Raw genomic sequence first — 21,085 nt, 5'->3', positions numbered from 1 at the left:
TGAAAGCCCATTCTGCCCCCTGGCCCGTGATGGCCGTTTGTTGGTTAGACGGAGGCCAGTGAGGCCCTGCAACCAACCTGTCTGCATGCTAGACTCGCTGAACCTGCACCTAGAGTTGTGGTCAGGAGTGACATTTCGTATGACAGCACGAGCACTCTCGTGGTTATACCACGCATCCTTTATTGTAAAATTGTACTCCAGTCTAGTGATTCCATCTGCCAGTCATGAGCAGCATTTCAGGGCGTGTTTTCCAACAGGATAACGCTCGCTCACTTACCGCTTTTATAACCCAACATGCCCTATAGAGTGTCGGCATGTTGCCTTGACGTGACATGTAACTCCTATACAATTTGTTCTAAGTATTAGTTTCTATAACCTCACATTTCAAGTTATTGCACTCTGTGCATTAAGGTTCGTTTTGGCAAGCTCCACTTCCTTAAAAAGATAATTAGCTAGCACTCCTGGCGGGCCTGTGGTTCGTTTATGGTTTGTATTAGCAATCTGCGAGTCTTGCACTTCCTAAAAAAAATAATTAGCTAGCACTTCTGGAGGGCCTGCAGTTCGTTCTGTCCAGTAATATATTCATAATGCTTCTCGATATATCACGACAGTGGCTCCCTCCAGCAACCCACGTTGACCTACTTAAGCCGACAAGAAGACGATGGTATAATCGAAGCTAAAGTCGTATTGCAACTTCTGAGCCATGACGTACACTACTGGCCATTAAAATTGCTACACCAAGAAGAAATGCAGATGATAAAGGGGTAATTCATTGGACAGATATATTATACTAGAACTGACATGTGATTACATTTTCACGCAATTTGGGTGCATAGATCCTGAGAAATCAGTACAGAACAACCACCCCTGGCCGTAATAACGGCCTTGATACACCTGGGCATTGAGTCAAACAGAGCTTTGATGGCGTGTACAGGTACAGCTGCCCATGCAGCTTCACCACGATACCACAGTTCATCAAGAGTAGTGACTGGCATATTGTGATGAACCAGTTGCTCGGCCACCATTGACCAGACGCTTTAAATTGATTTGAGATCTGGAGAATGTGCTGGCCAGGGCAGCAGTCGAACATTTTCTGTATCCAGGAAGGCCCGTACAGGACCTGCAACATGCAGTCGTGCATTATCCTGCTGAAATGTAGGGTTTCGCAGGGATCGAATGAAGGGTAGAGCCACGGGTCGTAACACATCGGAAATGTAACATCCACTGTTCAAAGTGACGTCAATGCGAAAAAGAGGTGACCGAGACGTGTAACCAATGGCACCCCATACCATCACGCCAGGTGATACGCCACTATGGCGATAACGAATACACGCTTCCAATGTGCGTTCACCGCGATGTCGCCAAACGCGGATGCGACCATCATGATGCTGTAAACAGAACCTGGATTAATCCGAAAAAATTGACGCTTTGCCATTCGTGCTGCCAGGTTCGCCGTCGAGTACACCTTCGCAGGCGCTCCTGTCTGTGATGCAGCGTCAAGGGTAACCGCAGCCATGGTCTCCAAGCTGATAGTCCATGCTGCTGCAAACGTCGTCGAACTATTCGTGCAGATGGTTGTTGTCTTGCAAACGTCCCCATCTGTTGACTCAGGGATCGAGATGTGGCTGCACGATCCGTTGCAGCCATGCGGATAAGATGTCTGTCAACTCGACTGCTAGTAATACGAGGCCGTCGGGATCCAGCACGGCGTTCCGTATTACCCTCCTGAACCCACCGATTCCTTATTCTGCTAACAGTCACTGGATGTCGACCAACACGAGCAGCAATGTCGCTATACGACAAACCGCAATCGCGATAGGCTACAATCCGACCTTTATCAAAGTCGGAAACGTGATGGTACGCATTTCTCCTCCTTACACGAGGCATCACAACAACGTTTCACCAGGCAACGCTGGTGAACTGCTGTTTGTGTATGAGAAATCGGTTGGAAACTTTCCTCATGTCAGCACGTTGCAGGTGTCGCCACCGGCGCCAACCTTGTGTGAATGCTCTGAAAAGCTAATGATTTGCATATCACAGCATCTTCTTCCTGTCGGTTAAATTTCGCGTCTGTTGCACGTCATTTTCGTGGTGTAGCAATTTTAATGACCAGTAGTGTATTTTTCGTAATTAACTTACGTAGCCTGCGTTGGTGACGCAAACAGGCTACTCAATCGCGTGCTCTGTGCGTGACGTGTAGACTCAGCAGCGGCCGTGTTGTGCTGTGTTGTGTTGCAGAGCGAGCGCCTGCAGGAGTCCGCCTACAGCAGCGACTGGACGGCCGCCCCGCGCCGCCTGCGCGGCCAGCTGCGCGTCTTCCTCTGCCGCGCCCACCGCCCGCTGCGGCTCACCGCCAGCAAGTTCTACACCATCTCCAGGGACACCTTTCTGATGGTGCGTGGTGCGCCTCTTCCGCTCGTCCGCTACCTCTAACTTAAGGGGACGTTTACTATCTTTGGCCCGAAAAAAGCACGTTCTTTGGGAACTTTTTTCCCAGGATGTGTTATAGATACAAATGTCAAATTTGGTCAAAATGTTTATTGATATTTCCTCTACAAAGTCGAAGAGCAAAGGCGGAAGTGCCGTCGGAACGAAATAAAATTTCTATGTAGGCCTCCATGCGCGGTATGTCACAGGTCAGCCAGCTCGTCTGAAATCAAAATTGGGTCAACTTTAGCGAAGTATATAAGATTCTAAAGGAGTTGTACCTCGCTTAAGTTATTTGGACCATAGGAAACAAAATGGCGTCCATTTGAAGAAAAGGGTTTTTTCATCGGTTTTTCGACATCTTGTTGTTGTTGTTGTTTTTTATGGGAAGAGACCAAACAACGAGGTCATCGGTCTCATTGGGTTAGGGAAGGACGGGGAAGGAAGTCGGCCGTGCCCTTTCAAAGGAACCATCCCGGCATTTGCCTGGAGCGATTTAGGGAAATGACAGAAAACCTAAATCAGGATGGCTAGACGCGGGATTGAACCGTCGTCCTACCGAATGCGAGTCCAGTGTGCTAACCACTGCGCCACCTCGCTCGGTTTTTCGACTTCTTCGGCCAAGTAAAAATATTTACAGTTGATGGATCGGAATAAAACTGGTAAACTCCTAGACAATTTAGTTAACTTCGTCGGAAACAAAGAATCATGCCAGTTGGTTCAGAATATTTGAAGTTACCATACCACGCGATAAAAAAAAGATTTTCGAGAAAAACGCCTTTGAAGTTTTGACTACATATAGAGTCAATATTACGCAACTTAGGTTCAATCTCCTATTCCGGGTCCATAAACTAGTCCTTCCTCTTCCTCATAGAGGGCGTTATGCTCGATCTAGGCAATCCTGCGCCGCTCCAGAGCCGCTCGTACGGCCGGTAACAAGCGGTTTTCGGCCTCTTGAATCCGGTTGCCGTCCGAATGCTTGGGGAACTGCGTTGAATAGAGTACCAAGGTGACGTCCATCGTTGTCATCGCCTTCATAATTGCTGAATACCCTTCATTAAAGAGGCTCACTGCCAGGAAAGTCGCAATCTCCACAGTCTTCGCACCAGAATGCAATTGCTTGGGGGCAACCTTCCAACCACAAGCGTTCAAACTTTCATTTGAATTTTGTATGTTTCCTCCCAAGCACCAGTACAATAAACCGTCCTCCGAACGGGCCTCGCAGATCGGATGAATCACTTTTTGAATTTTTTGGAGAGCGGCTGGTCGTGTTGAGATATTCGTTCAGATGTCCGGTAGCCTCTGCAATGCGCCGCTTGCACCAACTAGTTTCCCCAGCCGAACAATTTTGGTTTTGTGGGTGGTCATCCGTCGAACACTTGTGGAAATACGTTGCCCGAATTGCCTTCTTCATCTGTTCCACCGAATTGGAATGCCGTGAGATTGCCAAGTCGTAGTACGTCGTAAGCTGCTTGATCACTTCATCAGTTTTAGTCATGGGCAAGCACAAAGAATAATTTTTCGCGGCTACAAAGTCAAAATTCCCGAAAAACTGGTACGTGAAAAAGGCCGATTTCAGGCAGGTGCATTTTTTTGTTCAACCGCGAATAACAAACAATTCCGTTCCTTATTCGGAAAGACCGATTCAGGGGTGGATTGTAAACACTTTTATGGATCTAAAAATGCAATTTAAAAGAAAATGGTTTTTGAACCAAAACATAGTAAACCTCCCCTTAAGATGAATTCACACTTGACGGCTCAAAACTGTAGACATTCCCAAATGTGTTTCAAATGACGGTATTCACACAGGCCATAAGTGGTATGGGACTGGGTAGTACACGATGTCAACGTCAAGATACCTCAGGAAGAAAGCACGGTGACGTTGGTGGTGAGCACTGGAAGTTGACATAGTATCCCCACAGCCGCACATGTTACTGTAGTGCTATCCCATATCGCTAGTCTTTATAATTTGGCTTTGCTTTTGTGCGACAATGCAGATGTTCTATGACGACTGGACAGTGTTTCCACCGAGTGTTCTTCCACAAAAGGGGCCATACTTCACTGTATGACAAAAAGGTACCACTCAGAAGACATGATAGCATGTCAGTGTAACTTCACACACGTGCATAATTTCGAAGGTGATGTAAATGGTTGGACTTGCAATTCCCTGTGCTAGGTAGAACAGTCACTGGAGTGTATTAATCTTGTTTCTTATCCAGTATTCTTACCACGTCTTCTAGGTATATGTTGTTGTTGTTGTTGTTGTGGTCTTCAGTCCACAGACTGGTTTGATGCAGCTCTCTATGCTACTCTATCCTGTGCAAGCTTCTTCATCTCCCAGTATGCACTGCAGCCGACAGACTTCTGAATCTGCTTAGTGTATCCATCTCTTGGTCTCCCTCTACGATTTTTACCCTCTACACCGCCCTCCAGTACCTAATTGGCGATCCTTTGATGTCTCAGAATATGCCCTACCAACCGATCCCTTCTTCTAGTCAAGTTATACCACAAATTTCTCTTCTCTCCAATTCTATTCAATACCTACTCATTAATTATGTGATCTACCCATCTAATCTTCAGCGTTCTTCTGCCGCACCATATTTGGAAAGCTTCTGTTCTCTTCTTGTCTAAACGATTTATCGTCCACGTTTCACTTCCATACATGGCTATACTCCATACGAATACTTTCAGAAACGACTTCCTGACACTTAAATCTATACTCGATGTTAACAAATTTCTCTTCTTCACAAACACTTTCCTTGCCATTGCCAGGCTTCACTTTATATCCTCTCTACTTCGCCCATCATCAGTTATTTTGCTCCCCAAATAGCAAAACTCATTTACTACTTTAAGCGTCTCATTTCCTAATCTAATTCCTGCAGCATCGCCCGATTTAATTCCACTACATTCCATTATCCTCGTTTTGCTTTTGTCGATGTTAGTCTAATATCCTCTTTTCAAGACACTCTCCATTCCGTTCAACTGCTCTTCCAAGTCCTTTGCTGCCTCTCACAGAATTACAATCTCATCGGTGAACCTCATAGTTTTTATTTCTTCTCCATGGATTTTAATTCCTACTCCGAATTTTTCTTTTGTTTCCTTTACTGCTTGCTCAATACACAGATTGAATAACATCGGGGATAGGCTACAACCCTGTCTCACTCCCTTCCCAACCTTCCCAACCTTTCGCTCCCTGTATTTTACTCCCGCCACCTTCAGAATTTGAAAGAGAATATTCCAGTCAACATTTTCAAAAGCTTTCCCTAAGTCTTCAAATGCTAGAAACGTAGGTTTGCCTTCCCTTAATCTATTTTCTAAGATAAGTCGTAGGGTCAGTATTGCCTCACGTGTTCCAACATTTCTACGGAATCCAAACTGATCTTCCCCGAGGTCGTCTTCTACCAGTTTTTCCATTCAAGAATTCGTGTTAGTATTTTGCAGCTGTGGCTTATTAAACTGATAGTTCGGTAATTTTCACATTTGTCAACACCTGCTTTCTTTGGGATTTGAATTATTATATTCTTCTTGAAGTCTGAAGGTATTTCACCTGTCTCATACATCGTGCTCACTAGGTGGTAGAGTTTTACAGGGTGTAATAAAAATGTATGGCATAAACTGCAGGACTCATTCCTGTATGGACATCAGTCTCGGAACGCTTTTTTCCATGTCACAACCGATTTTTTACAACTCACTGATCATGGGAAACACACACGAACAGAACGCAGCAGCATAACAGAAGCAATTCCTTCTAACAGGAGATGTTAAACATGTCCTCCGTGGGTTAGATGCATGTATCAACGTGCCTTCGTAGTGAATCTCGGATGCGCTGATGTATCCCCAGAGTATTGCGTACGGTTTCGCAACCTTCCATAATACGGGCACGGAGACTCCGGACATGTTGGAGATGTTGTGCTGGAGTTCCATGCACAAGAGATTTCAAATGTCCCACAAATAAATGTCCAATTGTTTTAGCTCCGGAGAGCGTGGAGGCCAGGCAATTGGTCCATATCTACCTATCCATCTGTCACCGAATCTCCTATTTAGAAGACGACGGATTTTAACACAATAATGAAGAGATGCTCCATCGTGCATGAAGTACATGTTTTGTCGCACAGCGAAAGCACATCTGCTAACGTGTCAGGTAGCACATTCTCTACGAAATTATGATAACTTTGTCCGTTGAGGGTGGGTGGCAGAAAGTGAAGGTTTGTCAAACAGTCAACAACAATGCCAGCCCAGACACTGAAAGAAAATCTTGCTTGATGACTTGCTTCAACAGTTGCTTGAGGATTGACCTCTGCGCATACATGCCGATTGTGCAAATTTACAATCTGTTCTCATTGAAGCTCGTTGGAGAAGCTGGGCTGTGACATGGAAACAAATCGTTTCCAGACCCATATTCACATAATTTCTTAGTTCACATGTGAGGAATTTTTGCCGCACATTTTTGTTACAAGGGGCATGAACAACGGCATTTGCTGAGTGATCACAGTGAAGGACACGAAGATATTGCGTACTCGTGTGAGCAACTGATACTGTTTGAAAAAGAGCTCATTGCCGGTCTTCATGAGGACAGCTGATCCAATCGTGCGATATCCAGATTTGTGAGGCATTCGGGTGTGTTGGACTGCAGGGGGACGTAACGACAGGCAAACTCGGCGTTAAAGGAGAATCGCTATAATGTGCACCAAGCACATCTTAATCCCTTCAGGTCTCCATTTGCCATCTCCCTACAACATTCTCTGCCATCCCCTACCATTCGTCAGAGACCAGCAGCAGCCTGACTATGGAATTGCTGTCCTACGTGTAGGCTGCCATTAATACCACAGCATGAAGATCTGCATCTGAAGTAGTGCGTGACTAGGAAGTATAGACACTTATGCATGGCATCGCATCTCGATGATTTGCGGTTCTGTATTATGAATCACCATCATCAGCGAGTAAGCTGGCGACGTTTGGAGAGATCCTAACCTTCCAATGTTTCGGAGACGCACAGTGGCATTACTCCTGGCATCGTAGTTTTGAGAGCCATCGAGTAGACTTCAGGTCATGGCCGGTAGTGAATGAGAGAAATCTGACAGCACAACGGTGTGTCACAGACATCTTGGTCCTCGTGTGTTACCTCTCATATGACAGTATTCTGGCCACAATTTTGACAGGAAAAAGCCCTTCCACATATAGCGCGTGTGTCTATGAACTGTCAGCCTAATGTTTACGTACTTCTGTGGCCAACAAGGTCCCCGATAGAACATATGTGTGACTAGCCCGGACATCAACTGTTTCCCAGCGCCAATATCCGAGATATCACGGACCAGTTGGGACAGTTGTGAGTCAGCTTTCCTCAGGAGAGGCTACAGTGGCCTTATGATACCCATCCCAGACGCCTTAGTGCGTGCATCCAGGCCAGAGCGGATGCAACGTCATACGAGTAGGCTCATAGTACCTAGGTCCGCAGCTCGTGGTCTAGTGGCTAGCGTTGCTGCGTCTGGATCACAGGTTCCCGTGTTCGATTCTCGGCTGGGTTGGGGATTTTCTCTGCCTGGGGACTAGGTGTTCGTGTTGTCCCCATCATATCATCATCATTTGTGAACATGGATGCAACTGGACTGTGTAAAGATTGGTACATTGTAAGGGCGCTGATGACCGCGCAGTTGAGAGCCCCAAAAACCAAGCATCATCATAGTGCCAAGTTATTTGTAAATTTGACTCTATTTTTTAGTCACTGAAATAATCTCACATACCCTCTGAAGACGTGAATTTTAATTTCTCTTTATCGTGAAACTTTTGTGTGACCAAAGCCCCAGAAGATAATATTATTACGCAGTCTTACTGCCCTTCAGGTATGATTCGATACAGACTTATCACAGCGGATATTTTTGGCATCTGAAATGGTTTACTGTTGTAAACTGAGCAAATTTCTCATCACTGAACCTAATCTTGGATCCCACAAGCATAACCTAGATCACCCTTTTGTAGGTAAGACCTAAACATCATGCCGGCCGCGGTGGTCTCGCGGTTCTAGGCGCTCAGTCCGGAACCGCGCGACTGCTACGGTCGCAGGTTCGAATCCTGCCTCAGGCATGGATGTGTGTGATGTCCTTAGGTTAGTTAGGTTTAAGTAGTTCTAAGTTCTAGGGGACTGATGACCACAGCTGTTAAGTCCCATAGTGCTCAGAGCCATTTGAACCTAAACATCATTGTGGGTTGAATTATAATTTATTAAACTTTGCTGTCAGGATCTGGTAATATAACTACCCTACAAATCATTGCATCAGTACGACGTATCTGGAATTCTCGAGGCAAATTCGTCCTCTCATATCTGAAAACAATTTATTTAAGTAACAGTTCGTGATGTCTGAAAAGTAGTTCTCATCGAACTAATGATTGAGCTGAAGGAACAAAATCATTTATCTTATTACTCCCGTACAAGTCTATATACTGTAAGGCCTCATAGTTGCTCAACTGTCACCATCATGGTAACGTATACTTCATTTAATTAAACTGACGAGGGAACGGAATGTAAAGAAAGACTTGAGATTCTCTTTTTACTTGTGGTTATTAAATCCCAAATAATGCAAGTGTTTAACATGGAACAATAAGTTCAATGTAACGTAAATCACATAGTACACACGCCACGATCAGACAAAGATCTGCTCTTCAGCGTCGTCGTGAAATCACTTACACAAAATGCAATAAACCTTTGGCGAATAAAGTATCGGCTTCCTTAAACTCGATTGCGATCAAGCACAGCATGTAAACAAAACGGAGTCTGCTCCACAGTAATCGTGAGCACGAATACCGTTTTGCTGTTCTTTCTGCTTCCATACCCAAGGAAATGTACTTTTCCAATATGCCACCCAAGTTAGTAATTACAGAAAAATATTACCTTATCTTGTAGAGTAGACGGATGGAGAAATGCTATGTACAATTCTCAGCATAACTTCATGAACACATACCATACGTTGCTTTCATACATCATTCTCCATCTCTCTCAGAGTAATGCAATGCAGCCATGCACATTAACACACTATATCACACACATGCAAAAGCACAGGTTCACTCCAGAACAGAGTCGAAGGGAGTAAGACGAAGGTGAAGGGTTGTGTTCGGCTTCTAACTCATAAGGCACGTGGACCGTGCCCTCAGTCCTCATGGCTGAGTCACTTCTCGCCTCAAAATTTTTAGCCAAGACAAACTAGTGTATCAGGAGCAGCAGTGATTCTACCGAAAATCAGTGGGTGCAGATATGGCAGCAAAGAAGGAGTAACAGACATGTAAAAAAATAATTTATGTAAGCTCGCAAATTACAACAGATTACTTTCACAGTGTTCTCCTGTATCTTCTATTTTGAAGAAGTATTCTGCTAAAGAGACGTATAATCAGCTCTTTCTTACCTCCAAGATGAAGGTGAGCACCGCTTGAGTGTCGATGTAGGTAAGTGAGTAAATGAAATATTAGACCTACCATATTCCTTTTGAGCTGCAACTTATTTTATCCTATTTGTTTACCTGCACCAACTGTTATCGCACAACATTACAATCGATTACACCACACTATTTCACTTATACCTATCTTGACGTCCTAGGCTCCTCCGTCTGTGTTGTGATGCTACGTTGGGGACCTGTCTCAGGGTATCTGCAGCGCACACACCAAGGTGAAGAGTACAATTCTTCGAAACAGTTTCCGATTCTCAATGGTGTTTTTCTTCTTATCAAAGTTCCATATAAAATTGGGACTGATATGAGGACAACTTTATCTATTCACTTACTTACAAAAAAGTTTAATTTATTTTTAAATAACGCCAGGTGACATCGAATGCTTCCTAAGATTTAGTCACCTTACAGTAAAACTGAAAGCAAAATATGATTTTCGGTTTACAATGTCTGGAGAGAGAAAAAGCCTACACTGTACGCTGCAAATAAGAACGTAAACCGATGACGCAGTTTCCATTAAATAATCTTTTTCCTAATAGAGCGCTCTATTGAAGGAGAAAAAACTTTTGTTTTTCAGATTATTTGGTACTATGAAAAAAAAACTCAATGGATAACGTAAACAGGAGCTATTTATTCCCTCGTGTTTGTATGTACACACAGAGTCTAAGAAAAAAAGTCACATATCGCTACAGGCACAAAACTTGGAGAAATTTCCTAATTATATGTAAGAGAACCAATACCTGCTGGGGTATGGGCCGCTTTTTATGACGAGTAATGCGAAGTACTTAGAGAGGAGGTAGGACTGACAAGAGATTGTAAATTACTACAATAGGTACTTGTTGGCAGATGCAAACCCTAGAACAAACATGGAGGTGAGGCACCAGGATCACTACGATATCAATGTAGGGGCAAGTGAGAGACACTTGAGGTCACACACTTTACCAAATAGATTAACAGGGGCTTTGGATCAATGCTTTCTGCGCGATCAGTTACCAGCGCTATTGGAGAGCATTCTCGTGCAGAAAGACTACGACTATGGTTTATGCATGACGGTACATCACACGGTTTTCTACGAAATGTGCGACAGCACCTCACCTCAACGTTTCGTGGGGAATGAATTTGTCGAGGATCTCCGTTGGCATAGACTCCACGTTCACAGGACCTGACGAGCGCGCGCGCGCGAGCGCTTGTGTGTGTGTGTGTGTGTGTGTGTGTGTGTGTGTGTGCGTCGTGTGTGTGTTTTGTGGGGGGAGGGGGAGGGGGGAGTTGCGGGCCCTCGACGACGAGGTAATCATCGCCCATCGGACCTGAATTCCTTGGATTTGTGGCTATGGGGACATTTAAAGGCATTGGTGAATGCCCAACCCATCGGAAATATGGAGACGTTAAAGGAGCGTGTGACCTAAGCATGTGACGCAAACCGAATGGAGCCAGGTATATCTGAAATAGTACGTGCTTAACTGCGATAAATGGATGGAGGATGTATCAGAATGAATGGTAGCCTCAAGCATCACTGCATAATATATTGTCTTCTTCTACATAACACATGTGACGCAAACCGAATGGAGCCAGGTATATCTGAAATAGTACGTGCTTAACTGCGATAAATGGATGGAGGATGTATCAGAATGAATGGTAGCCTCAAGCATCACTGCATAATATATTGTCTTCTTCTACATAACACACAGATCGGAGTGAGAAAACTGATTGACCCATATCTCACTAGTATTGATTTCCGAACATTTGAGTACAGGACTGTTTCTTCTAGTTTTGAGCAACACTACCACGTTTGGGAATATGCCACACCCCGTATATTTTCACCATCAAATAAATGCGGATGTATTAAAAAGTCTGGACGATACTTTTCCTGTTGTTTCGGTTCTCAGGAGTTTAACACATAAAACTTTATGAACAACAGTCATAAAACCGTTATTAAACGTGTGTTTTTCTCATTAATAAACTTTACTATTCCTAGTTCCTAAATTATGATACTGCAGGGTGTTAAAAAAAACAGGGTATTCATATTTTGAGAGTTGGTAGTATGGGCATAAAACATTTATAGTGTACATGGGCTTTAAGGTGCAGACCTACTACATCACTAGTGTGAAAAACATATCTTCTACTGGAAGCTACTTGCTGTTACAAACCACGTACAGAATGCAGGAAATAAATAAGGCCACAGTGCTCTACTACTGTACTGGACACAGCACGCACTGAACGTCTGTTCCTGTTGTTACTGTAAACTGTTTCACAGTTCGCGGTAAGTGCAGGTGAATATGGTTTAACAACACTAACAGGTGTTTACTGCATGCTGTGTCCATGAACAATGGCAGAAAAAAATGACTCCCTTAGAGTTAGAACTACTTAAACCTAACTAACCTAAGGACATCACACACATCCATGCCCGAGGCAGGGCCGAACCTGCGACCGTAGCGGTCGCGCGGTTCCAGACTGAAGCTCCTAGAAACGCTCAGCCACCGCCGCCGGCACAATGGCAGAGGAATGTGTCATTTGTTTACTACATTCTGTAAGTGGCATGCAATAGCAAAGAACTCGCATGAGAAGTGTTTCGCAGCAGTGAAGATGAATAAGTCCTGATAGCTCTTGAGGTATGCATTTCAGAACCCACGTTTACTGGACATTGTTTCCTTGCTCTGATCTCAAAATATGGATTTTTGTAACACCTATTGTGGTGTGCGTACTGTAAGACCTTCGGTACACACACCATCAGATTATTTGACTTGTCGCTCTAACAAAGTAGGCGAGTCTCAGCAATAGGTCTCGTGGTCTTATCGTGGCGTGTTTATCTTCTGCCGTTAGGTCAGACGATAGAAATGCTACTTGCACCCTTAGAGTAACAGATTGACGGTGATCAACTTTAAACAGAACTTGATTAATTTTCACACACATTTATTAAAATAATAAAAATCATAGACATTACGTAACTTGATTGTGGATGCTGATTATAATGGACAATCTGAGGTTCCTTTGGTCTTGGTACGTTAATCTTATTCTCACATATCTCTGATACTTGACAAAGTGCCTGTACATTTATCTTCATGGCTATGTACAGGAATATGGTAATCTTATTAGGCGTAGACTGAAACTTGACTATAGACTGGTGCAGACAAATGCAGACTAATGCAGACTAACTAATCGGAGGTCTGAGCACTTGTTATAACACCTCGAGCGTTCATGTATCACTGCGCGAGTGTGATCCGCGAGGCGAAAATGTTCTACGTTAGCAGCAACCTCATTGGCTGTGTTACATATTAATACGCGGATCGGCGGAAGGTTCTACGTTAGCACCAACCTCATTGGCTGCGTTACATATTAATACGCGGATCGGCGGAAGCATAAGTGCTCATTTATATTCATATTGTCAGTCAAACGGGAATTAACATTCTCCATTAACAGGAATCTCCTTAAAACCGCCTTTCTATATCTGTTATTTTCATCCTCGTCACTACCACTACTACTACTACTATCTTTTTCGTAACCACTACTGCCACTTTCCATCTGTCTTTTCGCTCCCTTCTCCGATACCTCCAGCTTGTCTTTCACCTTTAGCCCACAGACGCTTGAGTCAGTCACGACCTTGGACACACCTGTAAATATGTCTTCCCCCGCGAAATCCAGCTTTTGTCCCTCTTCCGGCCAGCAGGTAGACGGAGCGCGCTCGGTCCTACAGGCGGCCACAATGGGACGGACCGGTTCCGGCGGCGGGCTCTTTGTGGCCCACGCGAACGCTCAGTCGCTAACGGCTCACTTCGACGAGTTCTGTGACCTGTTCTCCCAATCGCTGTTCCATATTATCCTTGTCTCTGAAACTTGGGTGAAACCAAACATTTCTTCCGACGCTATCCGAATCACTGGTTACTCTCTCCTAAGGGCAGATCGTGAAACACGACGCGGAGGTGGTGTGGGTGCCTATATTCGCTCTGATCTGAGACCTACTATACTATGCACATCGGATGCAAAGGGCGAAGGAGAAGCAGAGTTCTTGTTTTTCGAAATAAATACATCAAATCAGAAACTGCTAATTGGAGTAATCTATAAACCTCCAAACGTCGGTGCTATGTCCTCCTTTCAGTCTGCCCTGTCCTCGCTCGTGACACTGTATGAACACATAATCATTATGGGCGACACAAACATCGACTTACATTAAAATCTCCCTCTGCAGAAAAACTTAGGAGACTGTTCCACTCCAATGATATGAGTTTAGCACCGCTGGACCCAACTCATCACACGCCACACAGCCATACACTCATAGATATAATAGCAACAAAGCGACCAGATAAAATAATTCGCGCCAATCAGACATCCGCTCCAGGACTCTCTGCTCATGACGTGATTTTCTTAAATTACTCAGTACATACTACCAAAGAAAAATCTCACCTGGTAACCTACAGAAACCTAAAAAATGTTAACCATGACGCTCTTCAAAAGGATTGCTCAGACATCCCTTGGCATGATATAAGCAATGAACCGACTTTAGATGGAAAAATTCGGGAATTATGTCGCAAAATTATTGCACTGTATGATAAACATGCTCCTCAACGCACTGTCAAGGTAAAGAGAGCTCCCGCTCCGTGGCTCACCACTGCATTACGCCAGTTAATGAATGAACGTGATGCTGCACATAGGGCCTTCAAGCGTAACCCAACTCCCGAGGCGTACGAAGCTTATAGGAAACTCCGAAACAGAACCAAGCAAAGCGTGAGGAATACCAAAATCAGACATGCCCGCTCTGTCGTATGCGGCATATCAAAACCTGCTGCACTGTGGAAAAAGCTGCGCAGTTTCGGTATAGGGAAGCGAAGATCTGACGCTGTTTATCAAGCGTCTGCAGAAGAATTAAACGATTTCTTCTCAACAGCCGTAAACTGCCACGCAGTGACAAATTACCAGCCCCAAGATATCAATCTCTCGAGAGACAAGTTTTTCCTAAAACATGTCACTACCGGCACAGTACACAAGGCAATTATGAGAATCTCTTCCGAGGCAGTAGGAAATGATTAAGAACGTCGTAAACACTATTACTCCAGTTATCACAGACATCTTCAACCTGTCTCTTGTCAGTATTACATATCCTACTGAGTGGAAGCAAAGCTTAATTCAACCTATACCCAAGACTGACAACCCTAAGTCGCCAGGTGACTACAGGCCGATCAGCATACTTCCTGCAATATCTAAAGCCCTAGAATACATCGTACATGAACAGCTGACGGATTACCTCAAAACTCATAACATCCACGGCAAATATCAGTCAGGCTTTCGAAAGTACCATAGTACAGCAACTGCATTAATCGAAGTAACTGATGACATTAAACATGCTATGGACAGACGTGAAGCTACCATCCTAACACTGCTTGACTTCAGCAAGGCTTTTGATACAGTTGACATCGATATATTACTAATTAAAATGAAGCAGCTGAATTTCTCAAACAGCGCAATACACTGGTTCGACATCTACCTCAAAAACAGAAGTCAACAAGTCATTTGTGGGTCGGAAAAGTCACCATGGAAAAACGTACGCTCTGGAGTTCCCCAAGGCTCCGTCCTTGGTCCATTACTCTTCTCACTGTACATTAATGATATTTCTTCAGTGATTCACTCCTGCAACTACCATCTATATGCCGGCGACATCCAACTGTACATAAGTGCAAGCCCCAAGAACATTGCTGACGCAGTAGCGAGTATGAACGCAGATCTTTCCTCTGTTTCTCGATGGGCACAGAACCTAGGTCTGAAACTAAACCCCAAGAAATCCCAGGTCATACTTATATCTCATCCAAAGTTAATCAGTCGGTACTTTCGCGAAACAGTCCCTCAAATACTCCTCAATGGTACCCAACTACCATATCAAAAAACAGTAAAAGACCTTGGAATAATCTTGGATGAACACCTAAACTGGGAAGAACAAACAGTCACAGCTTGCCGGAAATCGCTCTCCTCCCTACATGCAATTCAAAAATTTAGAAAAATATTTCCAACCCATGTTAAACAAAAATTAGTCCAAACACTAGTCTTGCCTAATCTTTACTACTGTGATGTAGTTCAACATGGCACAAATAATGAAAATTCGAGATGCCTCGAGCTAGTGATGAATGCTTGTGTTAGATACGTATGCAACATACGGTTGTATGATCATATCAGTCCTTCATACTCCCAGCTAGGTTGGATACGCCCACATAAGGCACGCGATCTCCACACGATGTGCTTACTTCATCGATTTCTTAGCCACTGGTGCCCCCAATACTTATCTTCTCACATTAAACACCTATCATCATTCCACAACCGCAATACCAGATCGGATACGTCTAGCATCTTGGCTGTACCTTTACATAACACAAAATCTTTGTCCGTGTCATTCTCCATCTCAGCCATACGACTATGGAACGCGCTCCCCTGTGATCTGCGTCTTATCCAAAACCACTCAACATTCAAGAGGGAACTTAAGATTTACATATTAGGGACGGTATAGCCACCATTGTTGTGCCCCCCTCATCTTTTTCTTTCTCCTCTCCATCATAGCTTCGAATTTTACCATTCTATTTCTCTTCCTCTAACCTATCTACCTCTTCTATATCTCTTTCACCCCATTCCATCGTCTTATGTCTCTGCTTGATGAGAACAACTCACAAGCTGCAAGAATATAACGAGAAAATTTCCAACTAGCAGTAGGACTGACACTTATAAAAGAAAAATATGTTTACTTTCATATACATAGTCATCATTATTATTATTATTATTATTATCATTGTTATTATTATTATTATTATTCTTGATTGTTATAATTATTTTTTGATTGTTATAATTATCATTGTACTACTTTTATAATCTCTATTTTTTTTCTTTAACATTAATACTGTATAACATGTTATATGTCCTAATTTTCTGTAGACACTGAAATTTGTTGAATCTGAGTATGCCTGGTTAGGTGTAAGAGAGGGCCTGAAGGCCCTAATCTTGCCAGGTAAAATAAATGCATAAATAAATAAATAAATAAATAATTTGGTCCGTCTCTAAGACAGCGCCATTTCGTAGTGCGGAGGCGGAGACGGACGAGCGCTGCGCCTGCGCTGTTGTGCTTAGCGGGGCGCGCTCTATTGGGAAAGTTGTGTACGCGCTGACTACGCGGAACTATGTACACAACATCCCTCCCTTCTGGGGGAAGAAAAAAAAACTTTTGAAGTTTGCTTGAAAAGCCTTTTTTTGCTGCTTCCTTGCTTTCCGGCGTGCGTATGTCTGTGGCTACACACATGTTGCTCCCCGTGGCATTCGCCCGCGGTCCGCTAGGAAAACCCGCTCAAAACCTACGGAACAGGGAACCGGAGAAGCAAAAATTCTGTTACATAATTGCATTTAAACATCGTTACATTGGTCATAGCTTAAATCTAATCCTTCTTCGACGTCCATCTTCTCTGTGGATGTCGGCTGTGGACGGCTGGTGTAGTCGGCTGCCCCTGAAGGTGCTGCGTCGGCGTCGGCGGCGGTGGCTGCGTTGGCTGCGGCGGCAGCGACTGCCGGTGACGGCGTCTGGAATCCTGCGAGCTGCTCGGGGTTGTCATCTGCTTCTGAGTCTGCAAAATGAAACAGCTTAGGAGTTCTGCCTATATGTGACTGCTGTCTTTGCTGCCGTAATTGATTAGTATGGCGAATAACTATGCCGCTTTACGTTCTAATTCTATACATGACATTTCCAATGCATTCTACAATGGTTCCTTGTGTCTAAGTACGTTTACCTCGACTGTAGACAGTTACGAGGACTTTGTCGTTTACGTTGAATCATCGTCCTTTCGACGTTCGTTGTTCATTTTCTGGATGCATTGTGGGTTTGAGGATAGACATCAAAGTCCTGTGTTGTCACCCATGCAGTTTTCTGCTGGTGACTGTGCCTCGTGCGGAGTAGCTCTGTATTGTGACAGAAAAATTAATAAGGAAGTCTCTTCGTTGTACTGTTGCACCAACTTTGTCATGTGTGCCTTGAACGTTCGTACGAATCGTTCGGCGAGTCCATTAGCCTCAGGGTGAAATGGTGCCGTCCTGTAATGTGCAATTCCGTTCATCTGACAGAATGACTGGAATTCTTGCGACGTAAATTGTGTGCCTTTCGGTCACTATGGTTTGAGGCAATCCTTCAATGGAAAAGATCTTTGACAGCGCTTGAATTGTTGTCGCTGAAGTTGTACGCTTTTGTACTACAAAAGGGAATTTTGAAAATGCATCAATGACAATTAACCAAGAAGTTCCAAGAAAAGGACCTGCATAGTCAATATGCAATCTTGACCAAGGTTCTGTGGCCTGTGGCCACGGAAAATATTGTCTTGGCGGAGCTGATTGATGCGTCTGACATAATTTACAGTTAGAAAGCATTGTTTCAATATCTTTATCAATGTTCTTCCAGTAGCATTGTTCTCTGGCCATGCGTTTCGTGCGTACTATGCCTCAATGACATTGGTGTAACATTGTTAGCACTTTAGTCCTGAGAGCTTTGGGTACAACTACTCTTGTTTTTCCCGTTTCACTGTGAACTAATATGACACCTTTGTGCACTGTGAGCGCATGTCTCATGTTCCAATAAGATTGCACTTCTGGCTGAGCGAACATGTTCTTATCGGTTGGCCATTCCGTAAGAATATACTGCTTTATCTTTGATAACACTGGATCTTGGGGCACCAACTTAGCTATTAAGGTGGCATTGACGGGGAAATTTTCCACGACGTCCTCACTGATTACGTCTATCTGAAAACATACGTTCTCTGATTTGTCAAAATGTTCATCTCGACCCGCCGGTAGACGTGAAAGTACATCGGCGTTGACATGTTTTACCGTCGATCTATATAAGATCTCGTAGTTGTAATTAGACAGTAGCAATGCCCAATGTCGTAAACGCTGTGCTGTCTTAGTGGATACACTGTTATGTGGTCCGAATATTGTCACCAATGGCTTATGGTCTGTGAGCAGAATAAATTTTCGTCCGTATATGTAGTCATGAAACTTCTTCACTGCAAAGATAATTGCTAGTGCCTCTTTTTCTACTTTGCTATAGTTTCGTTGACTTGAGTTTAATATTTTCGGCGAGTATGCAATCGGTTGTTCAATCCTTGATGTTTATGGGACATGACTGCACTGATCCCGTAATCTGACGAGTCCGCCGCAATAGTGATCAACGTTTGCGAGTCATATGTCGTAAGACATGTTGCGTCTACTAAACTTTGTTTCAGTTTGTCGAATGCGTGCTGGCATTCTTTGGACCAATTCCACGCGACTCCTTTGCGAAGCAATCTCTGCAACGGTTCGGAAATTTCAGCTGCTTTCGGTATGAATTTCCGGTAATAATTAATGCGGCCTAATAAAGCTCTTAGTTGGTTCAAGTCTTTCGGAACAGGCAATTTCTGTATTGCGTCTATATCCTGTTTTGTCGGACTGATTCCGTTATTTGACAATATATGTCCTAAATACTAAATTTTTTTGACAAAAAATATACATTTGTCCTTGTTGCACCTGTGATTGGCCTTTCTGAGAACCTTGAACAGTTCTTCCAGGTTATCTAGTAAATCTTGTGGAGTTTTTCCCGAGACGATTATGTCATCGAGATAGTTAACTGCGTTAGGACAGTTTCTAATTAATTGTTCCAAGTAACGTTGAAAGATGCTTGGTGCACTTGCGATACCAAATGGTGAGCGCTTGTATCTGTACAATCCAAATGGAGTATTTATGAGCATAAACTTTTGTGTATCTTTGTCTAAAGGGATCCTTTAAATCCAGTTTGGCGAAATACACACCCCCTGCTAATTTATACATCAGTTCTTCCGGTTTCGGAATGGGGTATGTATCTACAATGCACTGTGAATTGACAGTATTCTTGAAATCTCCACAGATACGTAATGACCCATTTGGCTTTTCTATTACAACGATTGGTGTTGCCCAGGCGCTACATGTGACTGGTTCGATAATACCATTGCCTTCTAAACGGTCAAGTTCTCTTTTTACGCGTTCTTTCATTGCGTAAGGTACAGTTCTACCTTTGCAAAACTTCGGCACTGCATTCGGTGTCAGCGTAATGTGTGCCTGGTAATCCGTTACACTGCCTGTCGCGGAGGAAAAAATATCGTCGTACTTCTGCAACACTGATTGTAATTTTCCTTTCGGAACTTCATGTGTGACCTGATTCGCTTCATGGATTTTGAAGCCTAATTCGTTAAAGAGATCCAGACCCCGCAAGTTCGGTGCCTTATGGGTGTTAACTATTGCTAAAGTAGCTGTCTTGGTAAACTGTTTGTAAGTTACTTCCGTCGTCAGTGCACCTTTGACTGGAATGTGTTCATTACTGTAGCTGTACAGTGAGCTTTCACAATGCTGCAATTTAGGAGAACCTAGTCGTTTATGCGAGTGCAGATTTATGATAGAGATCGACGATCCTGTTTCAATCCGGAATTTGATAGGTATTTTGTTCACCAGTAATGTGACATACAAAGATTTGTTCCTGTTTGCACAATAGCATTAACTTTATGTTTAACTTTTGAAACCTGAAGATAGTCTTGCCTATTCATATCGTCACACGCATTGGAGGTATACTTCTTAAAATTAAGCACTTTCTTATTGCTAAACTTATTTCTAGACAGTACACTTTTCTTATTACACACTTCTGATTTGTGCCCTTTTCGTTTGCAAAAGTGAAAATGTGTGTTATGATAGTAACAATTGTCTCTGTGATGGTTGATTTCATATTTAAGACATGATTTCAACTTTAGTCGTTTAGGTTGGGTGTGTGATCCGTTCTTAGATTGCGTGAGCCTAGCCTTGCTGTCCAGTTTACGGCCTTGGGTACGCGGACAGCGTTGCTCCGTGTTGCGTGCCTGTGTCGCGAACACGTCACAGCCGTCGTCTTGTGCCACACACACAGAAGCCTGGCTTTGTTCGTGTGCTCGAATGATCGGTAAACAATCTTGCAAGGGCGCATTGATGAAACTAAGGAGCTCTTTCCTTAATTTCTCGTCTGGTGAATGTATTATGAGCATATCACGTATTAAAGAATCTGCATAGGACTTTTTACACTTTTCGTTTTCACAAATAAACTTGCAGTTCCTAGTTAACCCTTGCAACTGTGTAATCCATTCCGTGTATATCTGCTGTGCCTTTTTCTTGCATAAGTAAAATTTATGCCTTGCAGCAGCGGCATGCGTTTGCTTGTCGAAGTATTTTTCGAGCAAATCTGT

At 43.6% G+C, this 21,085-nt stretch overlaps 1 protein-coding gene across 1 annotated transcript in view; it reads left to right on the top strand.

Moving 5' to 3' along the window:
- Positions 1-21,085, top strand: part of LOC124795651 (odorant receptor 45b-like) — a 46,763-nt gene that overhangs the window by 23,759 nt on the left and 1,919 nt on the right. The window contains exon 4 of the mRNA XM_047259724.1: positions 2,239-2,401. Coding sequence (XP_047115680.1) covers positions 2,239-2,401 — 163 coding nt within the window. The remainder of the gene's footprint in view (positions 1-2,238; positions 2,402-21,085) is intronic.

The sequence above is a fragment of the Schistocerca piceifrons genome, chromosome 4, assembly GCF_021461385.2.
Source record: "Schistocerca piceifrons isolate TAMUIC-IGC-003096 chromosome 4, iqSchPice1.1, whole genome shotgun sequence".
NCBI classification, from domain to species: Eukaryota; Metazoa; Arthropoda; class Insecta; order Orthoptera; family Acrididae; genus Schistocerca; species Schistocerca piceifrons.
Note: the sequence above shows the minus strand (reverse complement) of the source record. Positions and strands in the feature narration are given on the sequence as shown.